This window comes from Camelus ferus, chromosome 20, assembly GCF_009834535.1.
Source record: "Camelus ferus isolate YT-003-E chromosome 20, BCGSAC_Cfer_1.0, whole genome shotgun sequence".
Classification (NCBI taxonomy): domain Eukaryota; kingdom Metazoa; phylum Chordata; class Mammalia; order Artiodactyla; family Camelidae; genus Camelus; species Camelus ferus.
Genome location: NC_045715.1, coordinates 18,448,905 through 18,473,956, shown reverse-complemented (window position 1 = coordinate 18,473,956; position 25,052 = coordinate 18,448,905). Strand labels below are relative to the sequence as shown.

The 25,052-nt window shown below is 40.5% G+C and overlaps 2 protein-coding genes and 1 long non-coding RNA gene across 13 annotated transcripts in view; 2 read left to right on the top strand and 1 right to left on the bottom strand.

Moving 5' to 3' along the window:
• ZNF184 (zinc finger protein 184) overlaps positions 1-3,086 on the top strand; it is a 15,086-nt gene extending 12,000 nt beyond the window's left edge. For all 8 annotated transcript variants that reach the window (XM_014567239.2, XM_014567236.2, XM_014567238.2 and 5 more), the window contains one exon: positions 129-3,086. In XM_014567239.2, the coding sequence (XP_014422725.1) occupies positions 129-2,086 (1,958 nt within the window). In that variant the 3' untranslated portion in view covers positions 2,087-3,086. The remainder of the gene's footprint in view (positions 1-128) is intronic.
• ZNF391 (zinc finger protein 391) lies at positions 172-25,052 on the bottom strand. Of its 4 annotated transcripts, XR_004313719.1 has the most exons (4): positions 24,286-24,935; positions 19,923-20,034; positions 10,185-13,303; positions 172-304 (listed from the first exon to the last, which is right to left on the bottom strand). XR_004313719.1 is itself a non-coding variant. In XM_006194158.3 (3 exons), the coding sequence occupies exon 3, from the start codon at positions 19,074-19,076 to the stop codon at positions 18,009-18,011; it is 1,068 nt and encodes a 355-aa protein (XP_006194220.1). In that variant the 5' UTR covers positions 19,077-19,154; positions 19,923-20,034; positions 24,286-25,052; the 3' UTR covers positions 11,825-18,008. The 4 variants fall into 4 exon arrangements, 2 of the variants coding, with proteins under 2 accessions (XP_006194220.1, XP_014422726.1); XM_006194158.3 differs by lacking the exon at positions 172-304 and having other exon boundaries at positions 11,825-19,154; positions 24,286-25,052; XM_014567240.2 differs by lacking the exon at positions 172-304 and having other exon boundaries at positions 11,825-19,154; positions 19,923-20,031; positions 24,286-25,052.
• On the top strand, positions 13,206-24,279 carry LOC116658361. Its single transcript, XR_004313734.1, has 3 exons — positions 13,206-13,325; positions 15,100-15,156; positions 23,874-24,279. It is a non-coding gene; the product is annotated as an uncharacterized LOC116658361 (long non-coding RNA).

Here is a 25,052-nt window from a genome sequence, read left to right as displayed (position 1 = left end):
ATTTCTCAAGGGATTTATTTTTAGTTTCATTGGGCTATTCTCACAACCGTTTTTTTGTTATTTTTGGTTTTTTCCCCCCTCTAATCAGAGAGGGAAAATGGCAGTATTACATTTTCTTTCTCTTTCAGACTGGGAGACGAGACCAGAAAATAGTGTATCAGTCCCAGAGCTGGATGTTTCTGAAGAAGAGCCATCTCCAGGGGCAAGAGTGGAGAAGCACAAAAGGGATATTCCTTGGAGATGCAGCTTCTTAGAAACTTGGGAATCGGAGGGCAGTCCAGGGAGGCAGGCGAACGAACAGACACTGCCAAGGGAGAGAAAAATAACTGAAAAAACAGTACCTACTTTGGAGAGAGACCATGTAAATAACGACTTTGAAAAAAGGATCAATCTAAGTTCAGACCTCCTAACACAAAAAGAAATATCTCCAGAAGAGACCTCTACTAAAACAAGCGTCAAACGGAATTTAAACCCAGTTAAAAAAGAGAAATCTTGTAAGTGCAATGAATGTGGGAAAGCTTTTAGTTATTGCTCAGCTCTTATTCGTCATCAGAGAACACATACTGGAGAAAAACCCTATAAATGTAATGAATGTGAAAAAGCCTTCAGCCGGAGCGAAAACCTTATAAACCATCAAAGAATTCATACTGGAGATAAACCATATAAATGTGATCAGTGTGGCAAAGGCTTCATTGAGGGTCCGTCTCTTACTCAACATCAAAGAATTCACACTGGAGAAAAGCCCTATAAGTGTGATGAATGTGGAAAAGCCTTTAGTCAGAGGACCCATCTTGTTCAGCATCAGAGAATTCATACCGGTGAGAAACCATACACTTGTAATGAGTGTGGAAAAGCCTTTAGCCAGAGAGGCCACTTTATGGAACATCAGAAAATTCATACAGGAGAAAAACCTTTTAAATGCGATGAATGTGATAAAACCTTTACCAGGAGCACACACCTTACTCAACATCAAAAAATTCATACTGGAGAGAAAACCTATAAATGTAACGAATGTGGGAAGGCTTTCAACGGGCCCTCAACATTTATTCGGCATCATATGATTCATACTGGTGAAAAACCGTATGAATGCAATGAATGTGGGAAGGCCTTCAGTCAGCACTCAAACCTCACTCAACATCAGAAAACACATACTGGGGAGAAGCCTTATGATTGTGCTGAATGTGGGAAATCCTTCAGTTACTGGTCATCCCTTGCTCAACATCTGAAAATTCATACTGGAGAAAAACCTTACAAATGCAATGAGTGTGGAAAGGCCTTCAGTTACTGCTCATCCCTTACTCAGCACCGGAGAATTCACACCAGAGAAAAGCCCTTTGAATGCAACGAATGCGGAAAGGCTTTCAGTTATCTCTCAAACCTTAATCAACATCAGAAGACCCACACCCAAGAGAAAGCTTATGAATGTAAGGAGTGTGGGAAAGCCTTTATTCGGAGCTCATCTCTCGCTAAACACGAAAGAATTCACACTGGTGAGAAACCCTATCAATGTCACGAATGTGGAAAAACCTTCAGTTACGGCTCGTCTCTTATTCAGCACAGGAAGATCCATACTGGAGAAAGACCTTACAAGTGTAATGAATGTGGGCGAGCCTTCAACCAGAACATTCACCTTACGCAACACAAGAGGATTCACACAGGCGCAAAGCCCTATGAGTGTGCTGAGTGTGGCAAAGCCTTTCGACATTGCTCATCTCTTGCTCAGCATCAAAAAACTCACACGGAAGAAAAACCCTACCAGTGTAATAAATGTGACAAGGCTTTTAGCCAGAGCTCCCACCTGGCTCAGCATCAACGAATTCACACCGGAGAGAAGCCCTATAAGTGCAACGAATGTGACAAAGCCTTTAGCCGAAGCACCCATCTGACTGAACATCAGAATACTCATACTGGAGAGAAACCTTACAACTGTAACGAATGCAGGAAGACTTTCAGTCAGAGCACTTACCTCATTCAGCATCAGAGAATCCATTCAGGAGAGAAGCCTTTTGGATGTAATGATTGTGGAAAAGCCTTCAGATACCGTTCGGCTCTCAACAAACATCAGAGACTGCACCCTGGCATATGACTATTCTAGGAACATCATAAATGTAGGGGGTGCATTTACTCTAGTCTGTCCTTTTGTTAAAGTACAGAAGAATTGGGGTGGATCGAGAAACTGCCTAAAATATTTTTACTTTTCACTGTCATACTGTGGAGTGGAAAGTACATTGGGCTGAAGTAATCCAGTTAGGTTGTTAAGCAACTTTGTAAACATTGGCAAATTCAACCATTTTAAGCTTCAGTTTGCTCTGCAAAATGAGAGATTTTGAGTAGGTGATTTCAAAGATCGTTTGGCGTTTTGTATTCAGTTTTGTATACTCACAATATATTCTTGAGTAGGATTATTACACGTCAGCATTTTGCTACATTGCATCTAGAGTGTTTGTATTTATGCATGTTTTGTCAGTAGAGGAAGCATTTGTGTTTCAGTAACTAGACTGGAGATCTATTATTCTCCTGTTCTAACACATTTTAGTTGTTTAAGTAATTGGTTCCTAATAAAAAGAATTGTAAAATACCCTCAAATTAATAGTTCAGTAGCATAAAACGGCTTAACTCAGTACAAGTATTAAACCTTCCTATTATTGTCTCTTCTAGTATGTTTTAACGTTTTGAAAGTTTATCACAACTACAGAGATCCTCTGCTACAGCTTAAACCCATGTGATTTAACCCAAGTTGCATAGTGGAATCACTTCAGGAACTTTAAAAATTCTGTTGCCACGACCCTACCCCCAGAGACTAATTTAATTGGTCTAGGGAGTGGGATCCAGGCTTCAGTATCTTTTTTGAACTCCTAATGTGTACCCTGGAAAGAACAACTGGATTAGCTTTCAGTGTTCACTCCCTTAGTAGCTTCTTGTGGCTCCTCCTAGAAGCTCACAGATGAGCTACTCAGTACACATAATGTAATTTTGACTGCCACCTTATTTTGTAAATTGGGTTCTTACAAGCTTTGGTAGGTAAGGTCCATTTGTTTCTCCACCAAAGTGCTGAAATTAAATGGCTGAATAAAATAATAAACCTTTTTCTGGCTTTTCCTTGGCCACCTGATATCACAAGCAGATGACAGTATGAGTGACACCCCCGAAGATGGGCAGCCCACAGCCTGCATGGCCATTTGTGGCAGCCCTGGTCAAGATAACATGTGAGCCAGAAATGAATATGGATCTAGCCTTAAAGAAATGGGCCTCTTACATTTTCTCCAAAAGCAGTGGACAATTTCCTAGCCTGCCCTTGAGAATGGAGAGCTCTGAGAATGGGATAGCACAGGAATTGGTCATTATTTATATAAAAGGAATTCTAGACTCTTCCCACAAGTGAGGTTTGGGAGAGTGGGTGCTGCAGCTTTTCACAAGTGAAAAAAATCACTTTTGCTTATGTGAATGCCAGTGACTTTCATCAGAATTCTGCCACCTCCTTAAGTGAAGATGCTAGACAGTAAAGAACACATAGAATTCAGGAAACTAGCCATGTAAATCTCAGGGCTTTTTGCTGTTGTAGTTTGAAACATCTATAAAGAAGTGTCATCTTGATATTTCTTAAATTTCTCATGGTTTCCACTATGTAGGAATAGCAGTTATCCCATTGCAGAAAGGTGGACACTGGCAGAGAGGAATGGATCTCAGATTATAGGATAAGCTTTGATGGGAATCTGAGCTCTTCTACAATGCAGGGAAATGTAAATTTCTATATCCAGGTGAAAGCTCCTATTTCAAAGGAGATCCCCAAGTAGAAAACACTAGTCTGTCTGTAATGGACAGGAAGACTCTTGTCCTTTGCCACTCCAATTCCTATGTGAAAGGACAGAATTTATTTGGGAATTTGTGATTAACCCTGAAAGGTCCTACTTTGTTCCATTAATTTGATCTCCATAGATACTATCAGATCAAACCTAGAGCACCAAGAATATGTGATCACTAACTTAATTCCCCTTTTACTCGAAAAACATCTGATCTTTCATGCCTTGCCTCTGCTTGCTTGTCTTCCTTCATATTCCCAGACTTTGGGTATGTGCTAACCACTCCCAGGTAACACAGGCCTGGAGCAGGGATAGGCAGTGAATTGAAGCTCCAGGACTTAACATGATCTTGGTTTCTGTATCTCCTTTATGAGTATCTCAAAAACGTCTCTGCTAGCCATCCCACAGTTTTCCAAAGTGGGTGGATTTGCAGTTGCTGCTCTTTCTTAGACTTGTCAATCTGATTATACACTGTGGTTAACTAAGGTTTGTCCTTTATCACCTCACATGTCCCTTAGCCATGTACTTACCTTCTTTCCTTACCTCTATTTGAAGAACAGAGAGGAACTTAAGTAACTATTTAGGGTTTTTTGTCCCTTAATTTTGTGATTAATATGCCATAAACACCTAATATAACACTAGTATTACTTCTTTAACGTTTCTCGTACTGAGAAAGTGAGTTCAATCCCTAGTGCTTCCACTAACAAAAACAAACAGAAGACGTATAGGGGAGAATTGGAAGTTAGAAGTTATAGCTTTTTCCCTGAAGATAGAATTAGTCTAGAAAAATAGCAGAGGGATTCAGTTTATCTTAGCAATTTAACACTCATTGACAGACTGTTCAGAAATAAAGCCACAATTCTTTATGAGGCAAATCATTCTCTAGTATTTATTTTAAAATTCTAGTATTTTCATATATATCTTTGGATGTTTCAATGTCCAAGACTGAGTATTTAGTGACCAAGCATTTTCCTCTAGGTCCTATATTGGCAGTTTTTAAAATCTGCCACTAGATTATAGATACTGGGCTACCCAGGTTTTTGTCAAATAACTGGGTGGAGGGAAGAGAAAAGGGAGGAAATATCACATAACCTAGTCACTCATTCTTAAACATTTAGGTCTTCATTAAAATCCATTCAATCACAGCCAGTGCATGTGAGGTACCTGACCTCATAGTGGTTGGAGTCCAGAAGGGGACAAAATCAAATATCTGCTTTCACAAAGCATCCCATTATAAATAACTGTGTTAAGTGCCAAGTGGTGATAAGTGCTATAAATAATACCAAAGAAGCATGAAGGGCTTGTGAGAAGTCACCACCAGGGGTTGTGGTGCTATTGTAGATAGAATGGCTGGGAAATGCCTTTCTAATGAAGTACCATTGGAGCACAGACACAAGGAAGTAAGGGAATGAACTAGGTGGCTATCTGGGAGAAAAGCGCTCCAGGAAGAGAGACTAGTGGCCCTAAATGTCCTGAGATAGAAGCATCTTTGGCAGTTTTAGGAACACTGGCTGGAGCACAGTGAGTGAGTGGTAGGAGATGCAGTCAGAGGCAGCTGGAATACACTTCATGCAGTATGTTTTGCCATGGTAAGAATTTGGCCACTTTATTCAGAATAAGATGGTAAGTCATTGAAGGGTGTTGACATGGGAGTGACATGATTTTAATTATGTTTTAAAAGGGTCACTTACTGCAGTGTACAGAAGAGATTATAGGGGGTCAAGAGTGCAAGCAGGACTCTGCTTGGAATGCTACTCCAATCATTCAGGTAAGAGCTAATGGTGACTCAGAGGTATTAATGATAAGTGGTAGGAAGTAGTTGGATTGAGGCTATATTTTGAAAATACAGCAAGCAACATTTGCTGATGGTTTGGATATGAAAGTGTGAGAGAAAGGGAAACTAGAATGGCTCTAAGGGCTTAGGCCCTGAGCAACTTGAAGAGAGGAGCTGCCATGTACTGAGAAGAGGAATACCAAGGAAGGAGCAGGTTCACAGAGGGGCGGAGGAATCTGAATTCAGCTTTGGAACTCATTAAATGAAAAAACACAAAATATAAATGTGCAAAGTGGACACATCTATGTAACTATCATCAGGTCAAGACAGTAGAAGAAGGCACAAGCCCTTGGGCATATTGCCTCAAACAGTGGGCAGTCAATTAGTATTTATAATTGAGTAACTAGCTGAAGCTTAAGTAAGGCAAATACATTATAAGGAGGGAGAGAGGTCAATATTCATCATAATGATCCTATTCTTTGGAGGGAAAGTAATCTTGGCCCACATCCCTAGGTAAATTATAGCATCCAGGCAAGAGAGACTAGGAAGTGAAACTAGGAAGGGACTGAGAAAATAGAGGGACACAGGGTCCATGAATAAGTAGGGTGCAGGTGCGTTAAGGAGGCTTAAAGAGCTATTTTAGAAAGCAGGGATGCTGCTCCCTTTGCCTTTTAGGGCTAATAGAGTTTTTTTTAGAAAGAGCTCCTTGAAAAATTTTACTTGATCTCCTTTTCTCTACAATTCAAACAGCTGAGAGAAATGGTTTTATAAATACCAGACAGCATGTGGTACTCAAAATCATCCTTTACATCAGCTATTGGCACTCTGCCCTTGACACCTGGAACATATCCACTGTCACTTCCCTTAGGATGAGTTATTTTCCAAAAGGTTCTTGACCCTTCATGCAAAAAAACCCCCACTTGTATTTAAGAGTTTGTTTCTATTTTTAATGACTGGCTGCTGACAGCTTTCAAGCCAACCCTTCTCCCCTTCTACTTCCTCTCTGGGCAAGCTAATAAGTTCTGGGTGAGGGTATTCAAGCTGCACAATCCCTGACCCACATGCAGGAACCTTCATCCCAGTCCACGATAAAACCTACCCTAGGAACCCCTCTCTGCTCTTTCTCTCGGGCTATTTTCAGACCAGTTTGGGAGCCTGCCATGCTCTCCCCAGAAAGTCTTTATTTATGGATAATAAACGCTTTATGTCCTTCTGGTGCCTTTGTGGAGCCATCAGACTTGACATCTGAACCGAATTTTTGATGGGGGAGATCCATCCTGCTTCTGTGGGGGTGACCAAACCATCACCCCAATCTGAGTCTTTGCATGAACTAGGCTCAAATTTCAACTGCTACTCTTCACACATAGGTGTTAGGAATCAAATTGTTTCCCTGCAGAAATTCTGGCTTTACTACAAAAACACACCATAAAATTAAAGTCATGTCTACTTGCTGGATTGGAACATGATCTACTGTTAAACCATATACAATTACTTTGCTCCCTGGTCTTTCATTTTGTGGTCTATCGGGGCAGGAGAGTGTTGACAGTTGATAAAGATTTTAGAAACATGGCCAGACAAGTTAATATTAAGAAAAAAATCAATCCATTAACTTTCCCTCGTTTAAACTGCAATTATTCAATTTTAGTGGTGGGCTATCTTTGTCTAGTTAATGGTAAAGAGTGGTTCCCAGGAAAAATAGTTTGATATGACAAGAGAAAAGTCAGGGAAGTTTCTCTCTCTCTAGATTTGTCCCTGTGAAGATGGTGTAGAGAGGAGAGGGAAAGAGGGTCTGATATGAATGACCTCACAATGGGATGGAACCTGTATTCTAGACCCTGTCTTGGACACACCCTCTACCTTGGATAGGCTCAGATGGGTCCCTGGGCCATGGATGACTCACCCTTGAACAGGAGTGAGGGCATTCATCTCAATCTTAGACTAGTGAGAAAGTATAAAAGCTCAAGGTCCAGATCCAAGAGATTGTATCATTACTGAGGCCTCTGAGAAATGTCATCCTGGGGCCAAGAGAAATCTAGAACCACAGTTCTGGGAGGTTGGTGGCCCAGCATTGCCCATGAAGACCAGGAAACAAAGAGTGGGTCTATTGGGGACTTATTTGGTCTCTTTCTTCTTTACTCCACCTCTAGGTAGAGTCCCAGGAAGACACCAATGGTCATACTCAAGCAGTTTAACTGAAGAAAATTTAACTAAGGAAAGGAACCAGCAAAAGACAGTGGAACACCAGCTTCTATCAGTCACAGGAAGACAGTACCACTCCTGAGCCTGAAAGAGTAAGGGCAAAAGAATATATTCATTTCCTATGGTTGCTGTAACAAATCAGCACAAATTTGGTGCCTTAAAACAACGGATTTATTTCACAGTTCTGGAGTCCAGAAGTCTGAAATCAGTTTCACTGGGTCACTCCTTCTGGAAGCTTTAGGGGAGAAGTCATTCTTTGTCTCTTTTAACTTGTGATGGCTGCTGACATACTTTGGCTTGTGGCTGCATTACTCCAATCTCTGCCTCCATTGCCTCCTCCTCTTCTGTGTCTGTCATCACATCTCTCTCTGCCTTTGTCTTATAAGGAAATATGTGATTGCATTTAGGGTCCAACCTGATAATCAGGGTGATCTCCCCATTTCAAGATCCTTACTTTAATCACTTCCGCAAAGTCTTTTTTTGCCATAAAAATAACATTCACACTTTCCAGGGATTAGGACCTAGATATTTTTTGACAGGCTATCATTCAGCTTACCACAAAGTGGAATACTGTAACCAGACCCAGTGGGGGAATAATATAGTTACCTCTTTCTTCTTCCACTCTATGCAGTCCACAGAGATCAGCCTCTTAGTGGCATTCAAAGGACTTAACAGTTAAAAAAAAATGGCTGAGGATTAGATAAGACAAAATGAGTGAAGTGCTTAGCACAGTGCCTGGCTCACAGTAAGCACTGTCCATATAAGATAATTTAGGTAATACTACTCTTCCAGTGTCCAGGCCAGGCTTCCCCAGCAAGTTCTACCCAACGTGAGAAAAAAAACCCCTAGAATCTGAGCAGAGACCCTCTGTGGCCACTATTGCAGTAGGAAAGAGCACACAGCCTACTTTTCTACCGACTCTTAGTCCAGAGGTTTATAATAGTTTGGACTTCAGTCAAATCTGAGGGAGGATTTCCTTTTAGTTTATCATAACTTTCATTTCTATTTTCTCATGTTATTCTCACAGGAGCTCTTTGAGGCATGTGGGCTAAGTAGTTATCTTCAATTTTGTTTAAGAATAACTGTGGCTCAGACCTTGTTATGTAACATCACATGACTAATTAGTAGTACTACAGAAACTAGAATCTTGGGTTCCTTGTGCCTGTGCCTTTTCCCAGACCTTGCCACTTCGTGAAACTCACGTCTTAGTTCTACAAAGCTATCAAGAAAATTATTGCTTTGGTTTCTTTAAATGCTTCTTGAGTCAGGTTTTAGGAAACTATCTTCCATTAACTAGTGCAGTTTGGGTCAGATGCGAGCAGATGCAGAGATTCAGCACATGTGTCTTGTGTCCCAGACTTGACCTTTATCCACTGGGGCTTCATGCTGTGTCCCTGGTCCAACCCTAAGTCCTAGAAGGAGGTGGACCTTGATTTTCAGATGGAAGGAAGGGAGATTACAATAAACAGGCTGGTGATGATTTTTTTACATGGAAATCCTAGGAGCTTCTGAGTAGGACAGTTATTTCTCAGGACTCTGTTCTTCCGTTCTCTTTTTCCTACTTTCCTACTTCCCACCCAACATGGTAGCCTGTATAAAAAGTTGGATTGAAGGTGATGAGTGAGTTGTTTTTTTTTTTTGACATATTAGTTTGTAGTGCCAACAGAATATTGATACAGGTCTGGAGACATCTGGAAAGTAGTTGGAAATGAAAGTTTTGAGCTCATGAGGAAGGCTCTGTGTGGAGGTGCAGGTCTGGTACACAGAAGTAATAGTTTAAGCTGCAGAGGAAAGATGCTAAATACAGAACTTAGGAGAATGTCCTATTCAGGAATAAGAAGGGTTGAAGAGAGGTAAGGAAAATTGAAGAATTAGGATTAAAGCTCTGAGCAGCTAGAGGAGAAAATTGCAAGGAATGATTGGTGTGTAGTGTAGCATGCTACTGAGTTAGGATTTTTACCAGAAAGATTCATGAATTTACAATTAGGGGTTAGTGTAGTCCTCAGAAAATTTAAGTTTGAATAGGTTAAAAACAGTCACATGGTTCAAATATCAAAAAAGTATTTAAAAATAACCCCCAAAACTTGTCACTCCTACTGCTGTCTTCCATCTGTCTAGAACCTCCTTCTCAAGTAAACACTTTAATTTGTGTACCCTTCAAGAGTTTTAGTGCAGATGTAAGCAAATATAAAAAAAAATACACATTCTTGATTCAATTCCTTTTAAACACAAGATATAGAACATAGAATGTTATGCACCTTTTTTTCACCCAAAAATATATTCTGGAGATCTTTCCATAGAGAGTGTCTCCATCTTTTTTATAACTGAGTATCATTAGCGTACTTCAGAGAAACAGAACATATTGATAAAAAGAGAAATACAGAGAGATTTATTTTAAAGAATTGACTCACATAATTTTGGGGGTTGACAAGTCCAAAATCCATAGGGCAGGTCAGCAGTTTGGAAATTTGGATGAGTTGAAGTTGCAGTCTTGAGTCCAAAATCCCTAAAAGCAGACCAGCAGGCTGGAAACTCAGGATTTCTATGTTACCATCTTGAGGCAGAATTTCCGTCTGTTTTGGGAATCCCTGGGTTTTGCTCTTAAGGATTACAACTGATTGAATGAGGCCCACTCACATTATGAAGGGTAATAAACTTTACTAAATAATTTTACTACAAAATACCATCACAGAAACATCTAGACTAGTGTTTGACCAAACAATTAGGCACCATAGCCTAGCCAAGTTGACACATAATACTAACTATCACAAGCTACATAGTATTTCACTGTATGGATGGCTATAATTTATTTAACCAATTCCATTATGGAGGACATTTAGGTTATTATCAATATTTTTGCTATTACAAGTTATTCAATGAATTACCATATATATACATATGTCATTTTAAATATGTGCATATATGCAATAGTCAGATATTACCAAATTCCCCTTCATGGGGTTGCTCTCTACTACCAGCAATATGTGAGACTGACTTGTTATAGCCTTGGCAAAGAATGTTGTCAAACCTAAGAATTTTTGCCAGTCTGATTAGTGAAAATGATACCTTGGTGTACTTTTAATTTTCCTTATCCTATGAGCAGATATAGTTGAGTTTCAAGGGAACAGGTCAAATATAAAGGGCTATAGAATAAGTGGATGGTAAGGTGGAAAATGGAGGAAATATGTAGCAGTCTAAAGGGATGGAAATCTGGCCATATTAGGAGAGAATTAGCTTGGTGGCAAAAACAGCATATGAATTTAACGAGGATATTTTTAAATAGGAGAGACCTACTAGACTTGTTTAAAGTGATAATAAAATGAGTCACTAGAAAAGGAAAGATTGAAAAGTGAAAAGAGTGTGACAGGAAAGTCATAAAGAAGGCAGAAAGAAATAGTATCTCTGACAATGTTGGGATGGATAGAAGCTAAGCTGTGGGTGTGGAAAGTGTGAAGGACAGAAGGTTGTGGGTGGGGAGCAGATGGCGGGCACCTTTTAAAGGCAGAGGAGGAGGAGGACTTTTGGAACAAGAATTAAAAAGGAAGGATTAGATTCACCGATGGGTGAGAAAAAGCACAGGTAGCAGATGCTGCATCACCCACAGGCGTGGGGGATTCCTGCCTGCCAAGACCCCAGGGTTCCAGATAAAAGACAGAATGTTGCTGGATGATTCATCCATGTGGACACTGATTGAGTCAACAAATATTTACTAAGCAGTCACTCCATCAGGCATACTGATGTCACTCAGAATGAAATGAGACATGAAATAGAGCAGAAGGCTATAAGCCAGATGCTAAAGTCATGTATGTAGGGAAGATCAGGAGGAGACTGAGATGTGGGAGAGCATGAAGGTAAAAGGAGTGTTCCAGAAAGAGTTGAGATTTACTTTAGTTTCAGAGGTACTGTGAAAAAAACTAGTAAGAAGGTGGGTCCCAGGAAAAGGAATCAGTGAGCAGTACAGAGATGACAGTGGAGGTGAAAATTCTTCATTTGGGCAGTAGTCAAAGGATGGCTTGAACATAAGGTTGGAAAGAATTAGCTAGCCACATTGTTCCAAAAGAAATGCTTGTATACATTTTTTTTTAATTATAGAAAATTTCAAATGGACACAAATAAAAAAGTAAAATCAAGTGTATTCTTCACCCAGCTTAAACAATAATCAGTATTTGCCAACCTTGTTTAGAAATCCCTCCCTCACTCCCCACTTTTATTTATTCCTGGAGTGTTTTTAAGTAAGACCTAGACATCTTATCATTTGTCTTGTCAGTAAGTATCTTTTAACCAATAAGGACTTTTTCTTCCTTTTAAACATAACCATAGTGTCAATATCACAACTAATAAAATTAAGAATAATTGTGGGGGAGGGTATAGCTCAAGTGGTAGAGTGCATGCTTAGCATGCATGAGGTCCTGGGTTCAAGCCCCAGTACCCCATTAAAAAAAAAGTTGAAAGCAATTTTACAATATTGTTTTGACAATAGCAGACTGAAGCTTTTGCTAGGGGTTCTAATTAAAAACACTGTTTTTTAGGAAACCTGAAAAATGCTGATACAGGGACAGGATTAGTTCTTTGATAGTACCATTAAAAATTATATTGGAAAATATTAACTAACATGGGGAAAGTTCAAGATGAATGTGTAAACATTTTGCTACATATAAACTATATAATTTTTTTGTTATGTATAAACGTACATATACATAGTCCATCCCCATGTCTAGCATTGGTAGATACAGAGATATCAGAACAACAAAAGGCTGAAAGAACATTTACTAGTATGTACAGGGATTATCTGAGTAATGGGAGCAAGCATTTATTTTTTGCTTTTCATCCCCTTATACTTTTCAGGGTGTATAGGGGTGTGTGTGTTAGAGTGGGGGGTAGGGTGGCCTCTTTAATGGAGCTGAATAAATTTTCAGTGAAGAGAATGACTCATCTTCAATCTCACAGTCCACAAATCAAAGAATCAGATTAATACATAACAGGCAAGAAAAACGCATGTAAAATAAATAAAACCTAACGGAAAAGGGTGAAAGCTTCACTCTGATACACCAGTGCTTTAGAAAAAGAAGCCACAGAGCTTCTGACTAGGCCACCAGCCCCAAACGAAGGCCACTGATACCCCCCATAGTACTTAGCGTGGCACCGCCCACCCGCACAGACTTTAGAATCTTCAGCGGGTCGTCGATGACGTCACACAGGATTTTCCGTGCGGGTGGGACTTGGCCCTAAGAATTCTGGGAAATGGAGTCTGGGCGCTGTGACGATTGTGCATCTCCGAGGTTTCTGGGAATTGTAGTTCTCAGACGCAGATTCGGGCCAGGCAAGGCGCGGTCTTGGTAGTTTGGAGTTTGCTCCGCGGTGTCCTCCCAAGGCCACCCACCACTGCTTTGGGAGGAGGGACGCAAGGCTCCGCAGGCTCTCACCTGCTACTGAAGGGGGTGAGAGGTCCAGTCCTTGTGTCGATTATGAGCTCCATAATGGCAGCCACTGAATCCGGAGGGCGAGGGAGGAGGCTGTGCCCGCCGGGGTGCTGTACACGGAGTTAAGTCCCGGTATACAAAAGTTTCTATGAGATTGTGTCTAGTTTGACAACAGAAACAAGTAAATCCCAGTGCATGGGTCTGGGCAACACTGCAGGGAAGGGGTAGGACCGAGAAGTTGAGGAGACTGCGTGCCTGGTATTTGGGAAACAGGAATCTTTACCAGGAAAAACAAACCTGACTAACTTTTCAGCCTGACATTTTGGGGAAGAAGAAGGAAAGTCACATGAAGGAATATATCCTAAAGCTGCTGGGATTGAAGCTGTTTCTGATTGCTTTACCAGGAAAATTTAGTATTAAAGTAAAAACCACAAAATTCTCTGTGACTATCAAAGAGGTGGGGAGTAGTGGGGTTTTTGGCTTATTTCAAAGTGTCAGAAGGATATGGATAGCAGAAAGAGTCAAGGGGGAAATAAATCAACCTCTGAAGTGTGGAAAAGGGAAAACCAGACATCTCAATAGGAAACTGTTTAAAAAAGGGCTAGGAAAAAAAAAATCTCTCTTGTTTCAGGGTGGAGTGTCAGCGGAATTCATGGGACCTCTATAATGTCACCCTCACGTCAGGTCATCCAGACCACTTCTCTCCGTTAGGTTCTGCTGTGTGTGTCAGGATGGTCTTTAGGATTCCTAAGAAAATGGTTCAGGGGAGAGGACAATGCTATTACCAAATTCCTTTAGAGAGCCCACTTTCTGAGGGTGTGTTCTCTTGCAGGGAGGGTCATAAAATAGAAGAATGTGGTCCCCAGCCTCAGAATGCTGAGGTTCAAGTCCCAGTTCTGTAATTTACTTGCTGTGTGACCTTGATTTACTTATCTCAGCCTCAGTTTCCTTGTGTTTGTAATATGGATAATATTATCTTGGGCTCCATTCCTAGGGTTTTGTAAAGAGTCAATGAATTAATTCATGTAAAGCTTTAGAACAGTGATTTATACATAAACACTCAATGTTATAGATAAGCACTCAATGTCTTTACAACATCACTTTATTGTTGTAAGTTATTAAATTACTGAGTATTTTGCTTTTTAAGCAGTTTCACTTTTAAATTTCTTATTGGAGGAGTTTTGTGGCATAAATGGAAATAATGGGGAAACTGAGACTCATGCTGAATGGCTGACTTGTGTTCAGGGAGTAAATGGCATTGTTGGGGCCAGAAGCCTTATCTAATGGATAATTCTTTTGACTGCAACCACATGATATCCTTGGTAACATTCTTCTAGTTTATATCTATGAAGCTTTGTCAAACCTCCTGCAGAATGATTCTGTACACACCTTAGAGTCAGGTAAGGGATTGGGAATTCAGGCAGTCCTCAATTTATAAACAGAAACTCTTTGACCTTTGCATTAAGGAATTGCTGGTCCCTCTTCTTCCTTGCCCATATCTAGTCACTAGTTTCATAGAACCTTTCCTTTACCAGCTCTTCATCTGACTACTGCTCTCTGTTCCCCAATACCACTATTTTAATACTTCAACTTTCCATCTAGTTTCTACTGCTGTCTCTCTCATTCCCAAACCACATTGTCCTCTACCAAATTAATCTTCCCTCCTGTAACCAAATTTTATTACCATGATCAAAACCCTCCAGTAATTCCCTCACTGCCTAAATGATTAAATCCAAACACAAGCTAGTACTCAAGGCAGTCATCATCCAGTTATCCAATTCCAAATAAACTTTCTCATTTTTATTTCATTGAACTCCCTACCACAGACAATCCAGTTTGTCTATTGGAACAAACTGGGCATTTTCCCACCTCTATGCTTTTACTTACACAGTTCTTTCTTTTTCAGATCTTGCCAGGGTCCAGCTTATGAGGTCCAGTATTGGGGTCAAATCCTGAACCTTGAGTAAGTTATTTAACATCTGTAAATTTCAGTTTCTTCATCCCATTATGTGGTAAATTAAGTGACTCAAATGTGTGAAAAGAGCTTTCCTTCTGGCACCCAGTAAATACTTGATTATCTAATATACTCTATCCTCTGTTCCTTCTAACCCAACTCCGCCCCGAAAAGAATCCTTACATTTGCCTTTCTGAGCTACTATACATTTATCCACTGGAAAGCATACTATATGTTAGGTATTGAGGAGAATACATACTTTTTATTTTTTGCTATCAACACATTGTATAATCACATGAAGGCCAATGGAGAAATTAATCTTAAATCTAACTATTAGGAAAACTTTGCTTTCCTTGAAGAATGGACATTTTGCCCCCTTCCAAATACAATGTAAGCAAATGACCATCTCACTTTGATTGCCAGAATGCTCACTTTGCATCCCTACCTGAATAACCATATGGTAAACCATAATTTGTCACGATGTTGATCTTCTATGCACTTTCTTCTTTCTCTAATGCTGATTTGTATGTATTTTCAGTTTTCTATTTCATCATATCTTGTAAGCTGCCTTGAGTCATTTTTGACATATAATAGATTTATAATAAAATAGATGACCATTATCTATGATGGCAGTTAGAAGAAATAGCTTCTAACTTATTTGATTATGATCCTAGTTTTCCATTTCTGTGGAGTTACAGACCCTTCAGGGATGAAATGAAAGACTATGGGTAGATATGACAGAATAGAATCATAACAATTAGCATTTATTGAGCATTTACCATATGTCAGGCACTGTTTTCATCACTTTACATGAATAAACCTACCTACTCCTTACAATAGTCTCATGAAGTGGCAAGCCAAGAGGCCAACATCCCAGGAACTCTAAAGGAGAGTCAGTTCTAAGAATTAATGTACATAATTCAAGGAAGGACAAAAAGCACTAAAATATTTATGAGGTTATCTCACCATTCAAAAGAATAAAGTGACTGTAGTATTAAACCTTCCTGACTTAGATTAAAACTAGAGTTCAGGCCTGCATTGTACTAGGTATTAGATGGGGCTTCTAAGAGATTTAAGACAATTTCTAACTTCAAAAAAGTTCATGGGAAAAAGCACCTGACAGAACTAGAGAGCAGAGTAAGGAAGTATGTAACACAGGCGGATGATGTAGATAATCACTGTAAAGGACGTCTAAGCAGGTGGGGAACTGAAAGTACCGCAGAGGAGGCAGGGCCTGAGCAGGGCCTTTTATAAAGGGTGGATAGATTTCTGGAGACACAGGGAAGAAAGTAGGGCATGTAAAGGAGGATAACAATGGAATAGTCTGAAAGGAAGCCCAGTGTGAAGAGAAAGGGTTTAGTGGAGACAAAGGACAGGCCTGCCCAATTGTACTGGGGAGTGATGGAAAATAAGTAATGGAAAATAGATCCAACTGTGGAAGGTCTTCAAGTTAAAGCCATTTGAACTTTTTCCTGGGGACAATGGGAAACTGTGGATTCTTTCTGAACAAAGAGATAGTTCAGTCAGGCAGCTAGATAAAGACAGGGAGACAGGCGCAGCAACAGTGTGTTTACTCTGGTAATCCCGGCCCAAACCTCCCAGGACTTAGTAGTGGCAGTAGGACTAGAGAGAAAGAAATCAACTATTCAGTCATCTCAAATAGACCCTAGCAGACTGATTACCCAGGATAAAGAGGAATCAGGAATAATTACGGGGCATTTAGTTGACTCTTCAGCACTTGGTGATGTTTTATAGGGATCAGAAACAAGATTTCTGTCTTTAGTAAGCTTACAATCTAACTGAATAACCTTAAGTATTATAAGTCAATGAAATAAAATTATTCTGGTCCAATTCTTGCCCAAAGTCAGAGCTGATCATTGTTAATCAGAGAAATGCTGGGAGGTAGGAAAAGTACAGATCAGCACAGAATTGTGGATCCCAGAAGCTCAAATTTTAAGGCATAAGAGTGGCCGTAGTGCCAATTCTGCAAATGTCAAGTAGAAAAAGGACTGAGAAATAGGCACCGAGTTTGTCCTTGTTTGTAAGATAAGCCTTACAAGATTGGTGAGAGTCAGAACCAGAGGGTGTAAATTTCATGAAGTCTGTAAACGAAAGAAAATATTTAAAAATAGGGCAGTATTTTTTTTTAACATAAGGGAGGAACTAAATGTCTGTAAGATTTTTTAGGACATTCTTGGTAAGGATGAGATAAAATAACACTAGGATTTGTTAGGAACATTAGTAGAACTATGAGTTATACTTTGAGGAAAATAGACTATAGCAAAAAGGGTGAGGGAGGAAGAAAGAAAAATCTGTCTTTATAAGTCCAGAGACTGAATTTGCCTTAATACTATTATGCCCAAGCTGGTGGGGAGTTTTTTGTTTTCAGAATAGAAGCCAGCTCCTTCTCTTCTGCTCCTGGAACCAGCAAGCATGAAAACCATGCATGCGCGTGCGCGCGCACAAACACACACACACACACACACACACACACACACACACACACACACACACACACACACACACACACGATTGGGAAAGAGATGGTTTGCTGGTTGTTCAGGGACCAAGCTTCATGGAACAGATAAGGTGAGGAACTGCAAGTGTTAGGTAGCTGTATATTCTAAGATTAGAGTCCTACAGAATATTAGGTTGAATATGTTCGGTTTGTAAAGTCACCCTCTTGTTGGATTGATCACTCATTTGAACGTTTAGTTTACAAAATGAAAGGAAGGCTAACTTGAAACTGGCTTATAGCTAGCTAGTAGGGAAGGAAAATTCAGACAAGTATGTATGTTTCTTTTCAGTTGTGGGAGGTTATGCTATGTGTTCTTGTGCTAACATTAATGAAAGCTCAGATATTACTCTTTAGTGTGAAGCTGCTGATGTCTTATGAGAGTTGAACTCTGACTGAAGGCTTTCCCACAGTTATTACACTTATAAGGCTTCTCTCCCGTATGAGTTCTCTGGTGAATAATAAGGGAGGAGCTCCGACTGAAGCCCTTTCCACATTCTCTACACTCATGGGGCTTTTCTCCGGTGTGAATTCTCTGATGTTCAACAAGGGATGAGCTTCGACTGAACACTTTGCCACAGTCACTGCACTCATAGGGGTTCTCCCCAGTGTGTGTTCTCTGATGTTCAATAAGAGATGAGATCCAACTGAAAGCTTTCCCACATTCACTGCATTCATAGGGATTCTCTCCACTGTGTATGCGTTGATGCTGAATTATGGTTGAACGGTCACTGAAGGCTTTCCCACATTCATTACATTTGTAAGGTTTTTCTTGAGTATGAGTTCGCTGATGTTGACTAAGGTTAGTACTTCGGCTAAAGGCTTTTCCACATTCACTACATTCATATGGTTTTTCTCCAGTATGGATCCTCTGATGTAGACTGAGGTGTGTACTCCGGCTAAAAGCCTTTCCACATTCACTGCATTCATAAGGTTTCTCTCCTGTGTGAGTTCTTTGATGTTCAATAAGGTGTGTACTTCGGCTAAAAGTTTTCCCACATTCGCTGCATTCAAAAGGCTTTTCTCCACCATGACTCCTATTATGGACAATAAGGTCTGATTGGTAACTAAAGGCTTTACCACATTCATTGCATTTACAAGATTTCCTTTGTGGGAAAAGTTTTTCGTGTTTAATTAAGTCTGAATTATCTTTCGAGTTTTTCCTAGATATGGGGGACCTAGTTCCCTTTGGAATTTTCTGCTGTGTATTAAATTTTGAGCTTAGACTAGATTCGGGGTCTCTCTCCCTAGTGAAAATTTCTTTGAGGGTCATTGACACTTTTCTGATTGCTGTTTTCTCGAAAGAAGATTTCTTCTGTATACGACATTTTGTCTGCCTTGATAACTGGCCCTCCCTTTTACAGGCTTCTTCATTTGTAGCACGTTGGGCAGTGTTCCCTCTGACACTTTCCATTGCTGACCCTGAATACTCTAGTTCTTCAGAAATAGCCTGATTGGTGTTGATGCTTTAGTTCAGTTCAAATCTCCCTATCTGAAAGACATTTAAAGTGCAAATGTCATCTGTGTCTAGTATGGAGAGCATGGAAAATAAACCAGCAGAAAAAAAAAGACATCTAATTTGCAGTTTATGCACACTAGCAACTTTATATGGGGAGAAGATAAAAACGTAACAACGAAAGAGAAGTGAATAAGGCCAGAATAGATAACAGACAGAGTTTTCACAGTGGACACAGTGAGCACAGAGACATCAAGAAATGTGGGTAGGGGACTGGGTAATATGCTGAGCCAAACAAATGGAAATGAGCAGACACACCAACTGATGAGCAAAGAATGGAGGATTAGAAAGTAAAACGAGCCATTAGCTATTGAAGCCAATTAGTTATGGTAAATGAGAAAAAGGAAAGGGGTAAGAAGAGTAAAGACTCTCAAATGTAGAAAAGAACCCCCCCCAAATGTAAAAAGTGAGGAAGACTATCAGTCTTGGATGCAACCATTTTCTTAGCAATGAGGGAGAACAGAATTTCAGAAATGCTAAGTATTACACTGCTATTTGATCCCCCAACTCTTCTTCCAACTAGTTGAAGTATTCTTCATAACAAGTCTATGACCACAAACTTCAGAGGTTTAACAGAGCTTACCTCAACAGACCTTAAGTTAGAGTTCAATGAGGCCAACTTGCTCATTTGATTGAGAGAAAGCAGATTGAGTAACTTAAGTCACCCAGAGAGTTGCAAGGGCTTAGACTTGTACTCGTGTCTCCCAAATTTCAAATTGGTGGTCTTTTCATGATACCACTCACCTAGACAGATATTTTTGGTCACTTCCCTCTTCAGCTCCCTGAAGATCCAGTATCTATAGTTGTCCTTCCTCCAATGGGGTGATCATGTCCAATTCACATGCTGGGGTTCCTGCTGATTGGAAATGATTTAACACAAGGCTATTGTTGCTGGAGACACAGGGATATTGAGAGCTCAACATTAATGCTTGGATCTATAGAAAAGATGGTATGAACTTTTACAGAGGCTGTGGCAGGAGGGGCTGGAGAAAGTGGGTATCTGAAAGGGGCTAAAATTGATTCCATTAGAAAGGTTATATGCATATGCATACGCATCAGAATCACTTATGAAACATTACTTCAGATACTGGGCATTACCTCAGACCTAGTGAGTTTGATGAGGCCCAGGCATTTGTGCTTAATAAGTTCTTATGTCTTGACAAGTTGAGTTGTCCAAAATGAACCTTAGAAACACTCTCTCGGTTGCCTGAAAAATGTACTAGCTGGGACCAGCCTTCCTACCCAACATTCTTCTCATAGTCGGAGGATCTAAAATATAAACCTAGCTTCCCTTCAGACAGGTGGCTTCTCCCTTCTGCCAGAAGAGCCAACACTTCCCAAAGATCTCAAGGTTCCCAGGTATTAGACAGCTAGCTTTCCCAGATGACTCTTCTAAAAAGTTGGCACTCCATATTCAGACTGCCTGGTACCATCATCCCACCCACAAAGTTGTTCTTACATTTGCCTTATAAGAAGGAAAAGCAGCAAGGCCCTCTCTTAGAATACTAATATACACTGGGTGTCCAGCAGAGCATCCTGTCTCTAGAAACCTTTCTGTTGGTAAAATGGGGAGGATATTGGAATCTGTACCTATTCTTCTTGCCCTTCTCTGGACTCTAAGTTTCCCCACTGAAGCTTTTTCTTTAATCCATTCTCTTGTAAATTCATGCAGAATCCTTGGGCATGGCATTAGGCAACAAACTATGTAATAGTTCCCCTAATGTTTCTGCTCACAGCACAATTTGAGATCCACTAGGTTGAGATTTGATCTGATTTCCCAAGTCTTTCCTTTCTCAGAGTTTGGGTACTTCCCAGATGTGGAGATAAACCTTGGAAGCCAAGGTTCACCAAGAAGCCATCCATGGAGCTTTGTGATGATGCATTTTTTATTTGAAGATCTTCATAAAGTGATTTGCTAGAACCATTAAAACATAGGATATCTAAAAGTAGGTAGGATCTCCTGAATAGAGAAAGAACTAGGACAGAGTTCAAAGGACAGAGCCAATTCGAAGTTGAGGGTTTAATCTCATGCTTATTAATATCTTGATGATTGGTAAAATATACTAATTTGATATAAGTTATCTATAATTTAACTAATGTATATATAGTGTGCAGTACAAGAGTTGTTTTTTGTTTTAAAGAAGCTCATGATATGTATAACTGTATTATGCATTATGTGTTTATATATGTGATACCTATGGACAGACACACAGAAACCACACTGGGGAAATTTTCTATATTAAAAATAAGAACCCAACTGTGATTGGAACCTGACATGCATGTGTAGCCTCTGGAAAAGGCCCTTCTTTGGGTCTTTTCTCTTGGGCCTGCCTGTTCTAAGCACTTTAGGAATATTGATTCATTTATATCTCACAACACTGAGAGAGATACTATTATTATTTCCACAATACAAATGAAGAATTTGACATACAGAAAGGATAAGTAATTTGGCCCAAGGCCAAGTGATAAATCCTGGACTCAAACTCACTACACCGCATTGTACTTACTGCTTCTCAACAGGCAGGATAAGAACATTTAAGTCACACCTTCCATTCCTATGTGGTTCCTAAAGGGCCAAGAAACTAAACTTCACTGATCCCAGAACACCAGGATGACCTTGACTTCAGAACCGTGGAGGTTTAAAGAGTGACTACCTCTGAGAGGTTACTATCCTGAGAGGCTGCAATAAGTCTCAACCATGCTAAAAACTCTATCTATGTAAACTAAGGATTAAATTTCCTGTCCCCCACTAAAGTGGCACCACAAAGCGAGTGGCATCCTTGGCATAAACCAATGAAACATCAGGTAGAGGTCCCATGGTATAAGCATTTACCAAGTAATCTGGATTTTGGCCACAGCTCCATTGGTAGCTAAATTTCCTTGGTTAAAAACTAAGGGGATAAGACTAGAATGATCAGACTCTTTTTCAAATCTCCAGAGACATATAAGAGCCTAAGGTCCACGTGTCAGATGAAACCATTGGAGAAACAGGCCAATCACCTAATGATAAAATAGAATGACTTAGTGTTGAGGAAGACATTAAGAGCAGTCAGCAGGTAAACAGGGAATAGTCCCACACTGGGCAAAATTTGCCACACTCACTGAAGAAGGGAAATTCTATGAAAAGAGAAATAAATGTCTCCACTTGGCAGGATGGCACAAACTTTCAGAAAGGAAGGAAGAATCATTAACTTACATGGCATACAGATCTTATAGTGAGTTAGAAAGTTGCCTTTCCCTCTTCTACCTCCTCTTGGTTTTCTTTTTGGTCAAGGGCAAATCTGGGAATAACAGGTCTTATCCTAAGGTATCCAGAATCACTGATCTAGTAATACCCACATTGGGTCAGGTGAATGCAACCCTAAGTATTAAAACAAATGCCCCAAAGTAATCCCATCTCCTCCCAGACAGTAGAAAATGACAGTAGGTATTTCTATCTGAGTTTAAGTCTCTAGTTCTTTATTGAGAAAAGGGAAAGGGGATGAATTTGGGCCAAGTCCCAACTCTCCCTAAACTCTCTAGGTGCTCTGAGCCACATAATCTAACCTGTTTATTCGATTTCCTCACATGGGATATGAATTCAAAGTGGGTAGGCAGTAGTCCCTTACTTATTCCTGAGAGTCAAGATAGAAGGCAATGATATTGCTGCACCACAGGGCTGAACATCCCTGGGCAAATGACTCACCTTTTGGAAAATCTGGTCCTACACTGTAAAATGGCATTACTAGTACTTGCATGTCTTTTCACACAGAGCTTCTGTGAATGCTACAAGTTTGAAATGGCAAAGCTTATTATAAAGAATATCATATACAACAGAAGAAGATTATATTATTGCTGTGCTTACCTCAGATTAATAAATTCGGGGGGTAATTAGGCTTAATTATTTATTTTTTAATGGAGGTACTGGGGATTGAACCCAAGACCTCATGTATGCTAAGCTTGCACTCTACCACTGAGCTATTCTTCTCTTCATATAACTAACTTTCCGGCCCTCACAACCCTGACAACTTCCTGTTACCCTAACCATCTGAAATTCTTTTGAGCATGCCACTTCCTCTTATAATCAATTGCTGACCCAGGAATAATTTTCCCTTGTATCTACTCTTTTCAATATTAAGCAATTAAGAAATTATTTCATCCAGAAGGAAGCAGGTTCTGGAATAGCTTTTCTTCAGGTACTTCACTTCCTGGTATCAGCTGACTGCTTCCTAGAGCCTTTGCCAATACACAAGAGTCAGCAGGAGGGCCTAGGCAGTCTCCATTCAATCCTACAACAGAGATAGTCTCCAGGTCCTCAGACAACAGTGTTCATGAAAATTGGCTCAAAATCACAATAAATTCACAGATACTGATATTGAGAATTTGTTCATTAACCCCAACAACAAATACTTAACACCTACTATATTCAAGAACCAACCCTCATCATCAGAACTGTAAAATAAATGCTACTACTCCCAAGCTCTGTAACTTCAACTAAGGTACTTTACCTTTGTGTGCCTCAATTTTCTTATCTGTAACATGAGGATAATAATAGTACATCTCATGGGGTTAATGGGAGTATTAAATGAGTTAATGCCAGTAAAAACTCTTAGAACAGTGCTTGGGACACAGCAAGCATCTGGGAAACATCCTGGGTAAAGAGGCCCTTCCTTGCCCAGCTAGAGCCGAGCAGAACGCAACTCTGATCTTTTCCAGCTCCCAGGGGCGCACGCAAAGACCACCACCCGCTGTCGGTGCAGCCGAGAGACTAGGCTGTGCCCACCCGCAAGGCGAGCGCTGGGCGCCGCGCAGAGACACAGCGCCGCGTCCCAGCCAGCGGGACATCGCACGGTTGGATCTGCGGCCAGACAACCCGCGGCCCTCCAGCCGGTCTCCCGCAAGGGAACAAAGTGTTTCCGCAAGACAACTTCCCAGAGCTTCCAGGCCCACCCGTCCAGGCCCCAGATCCCGGGGCCCTGCGTGCCCCTCTCACCGGCCGCCTGGGGCCGAGCGCGGGACACACCCTGGGCCGGACCCGTACTCAGACGGAACCTGAGTGCGTGGGACTTGAGGAAGCCGGAAGGATTAATGGCAAACCCTTGCGTTGCCCCATTGCTCCAGCGCTCACCAAGTTTCTCGGAGTCGCTGACACTCTTCTACTCAGACCGCTGGTTGTGTCCTACTCGGTATGCGGGGGTAGTCACTGCCTGATCAGCCGCCCGTACCTAATTCTCCTGGAGCAGATGACCCGTTAGAAAACCGAGCAGATCAGAAGAGTGGGCAACATACCAGAAGGGGCGGCTCTGCGCCTGCGCCCGAGAGTCTGGGACCGGCAGGCTGGGCTCCGACTCTCTTGTAGGTTTTTGCAAAGCGTAATATTGAGAGATTCAGAAGTTGATGCTAGAGGCCTGAGAAAACGGATTTTCGAAAAGTCCTGAAGACCTTAATACATTCTACAAAGTATAGTCCACACTAATGATTTATAGTTTTATACAGCATACCTGGAGAGCTGGTTGAAGTACAGATTCCCAAGCTTCGCACTCATTGGTTTGAGGAAGGTCCCAGGAACGCTGCATTTTAAGGAGGCATCCCAGATAATTCTAATGCAGTAGTCCTCAGACCACCTCTGGAGAAACAGGCTTTTTTGCACAGTCTAGATGCCTAAATGCCATTAAATGCAGGACATTTCTCAAATTCCACCAAGAAACGTGAAGGTAAATAAAATCAGGATCCTACTCTGATCATGAAGATTTTTTAACCTATGTTTTATCCCAAGAGTTTTATAGTTTTATTATTAAATTTAGATATTTGGTATACTTTGAATTAATTTTTGTATATGGTGTAAAGTAAGGGTACAACTTCATTATTTTGCATATGGATATCCAATTTTCCCAG

Coding starts and splice junctions, on each gene's coding strand:
- ZNF391 (XM_006194158.3), bottom strand. CDS start 19,076: ATGGAAAGTGTCAGAGGGAACACTGCCCAACGTGCTACAAATGAAGAA.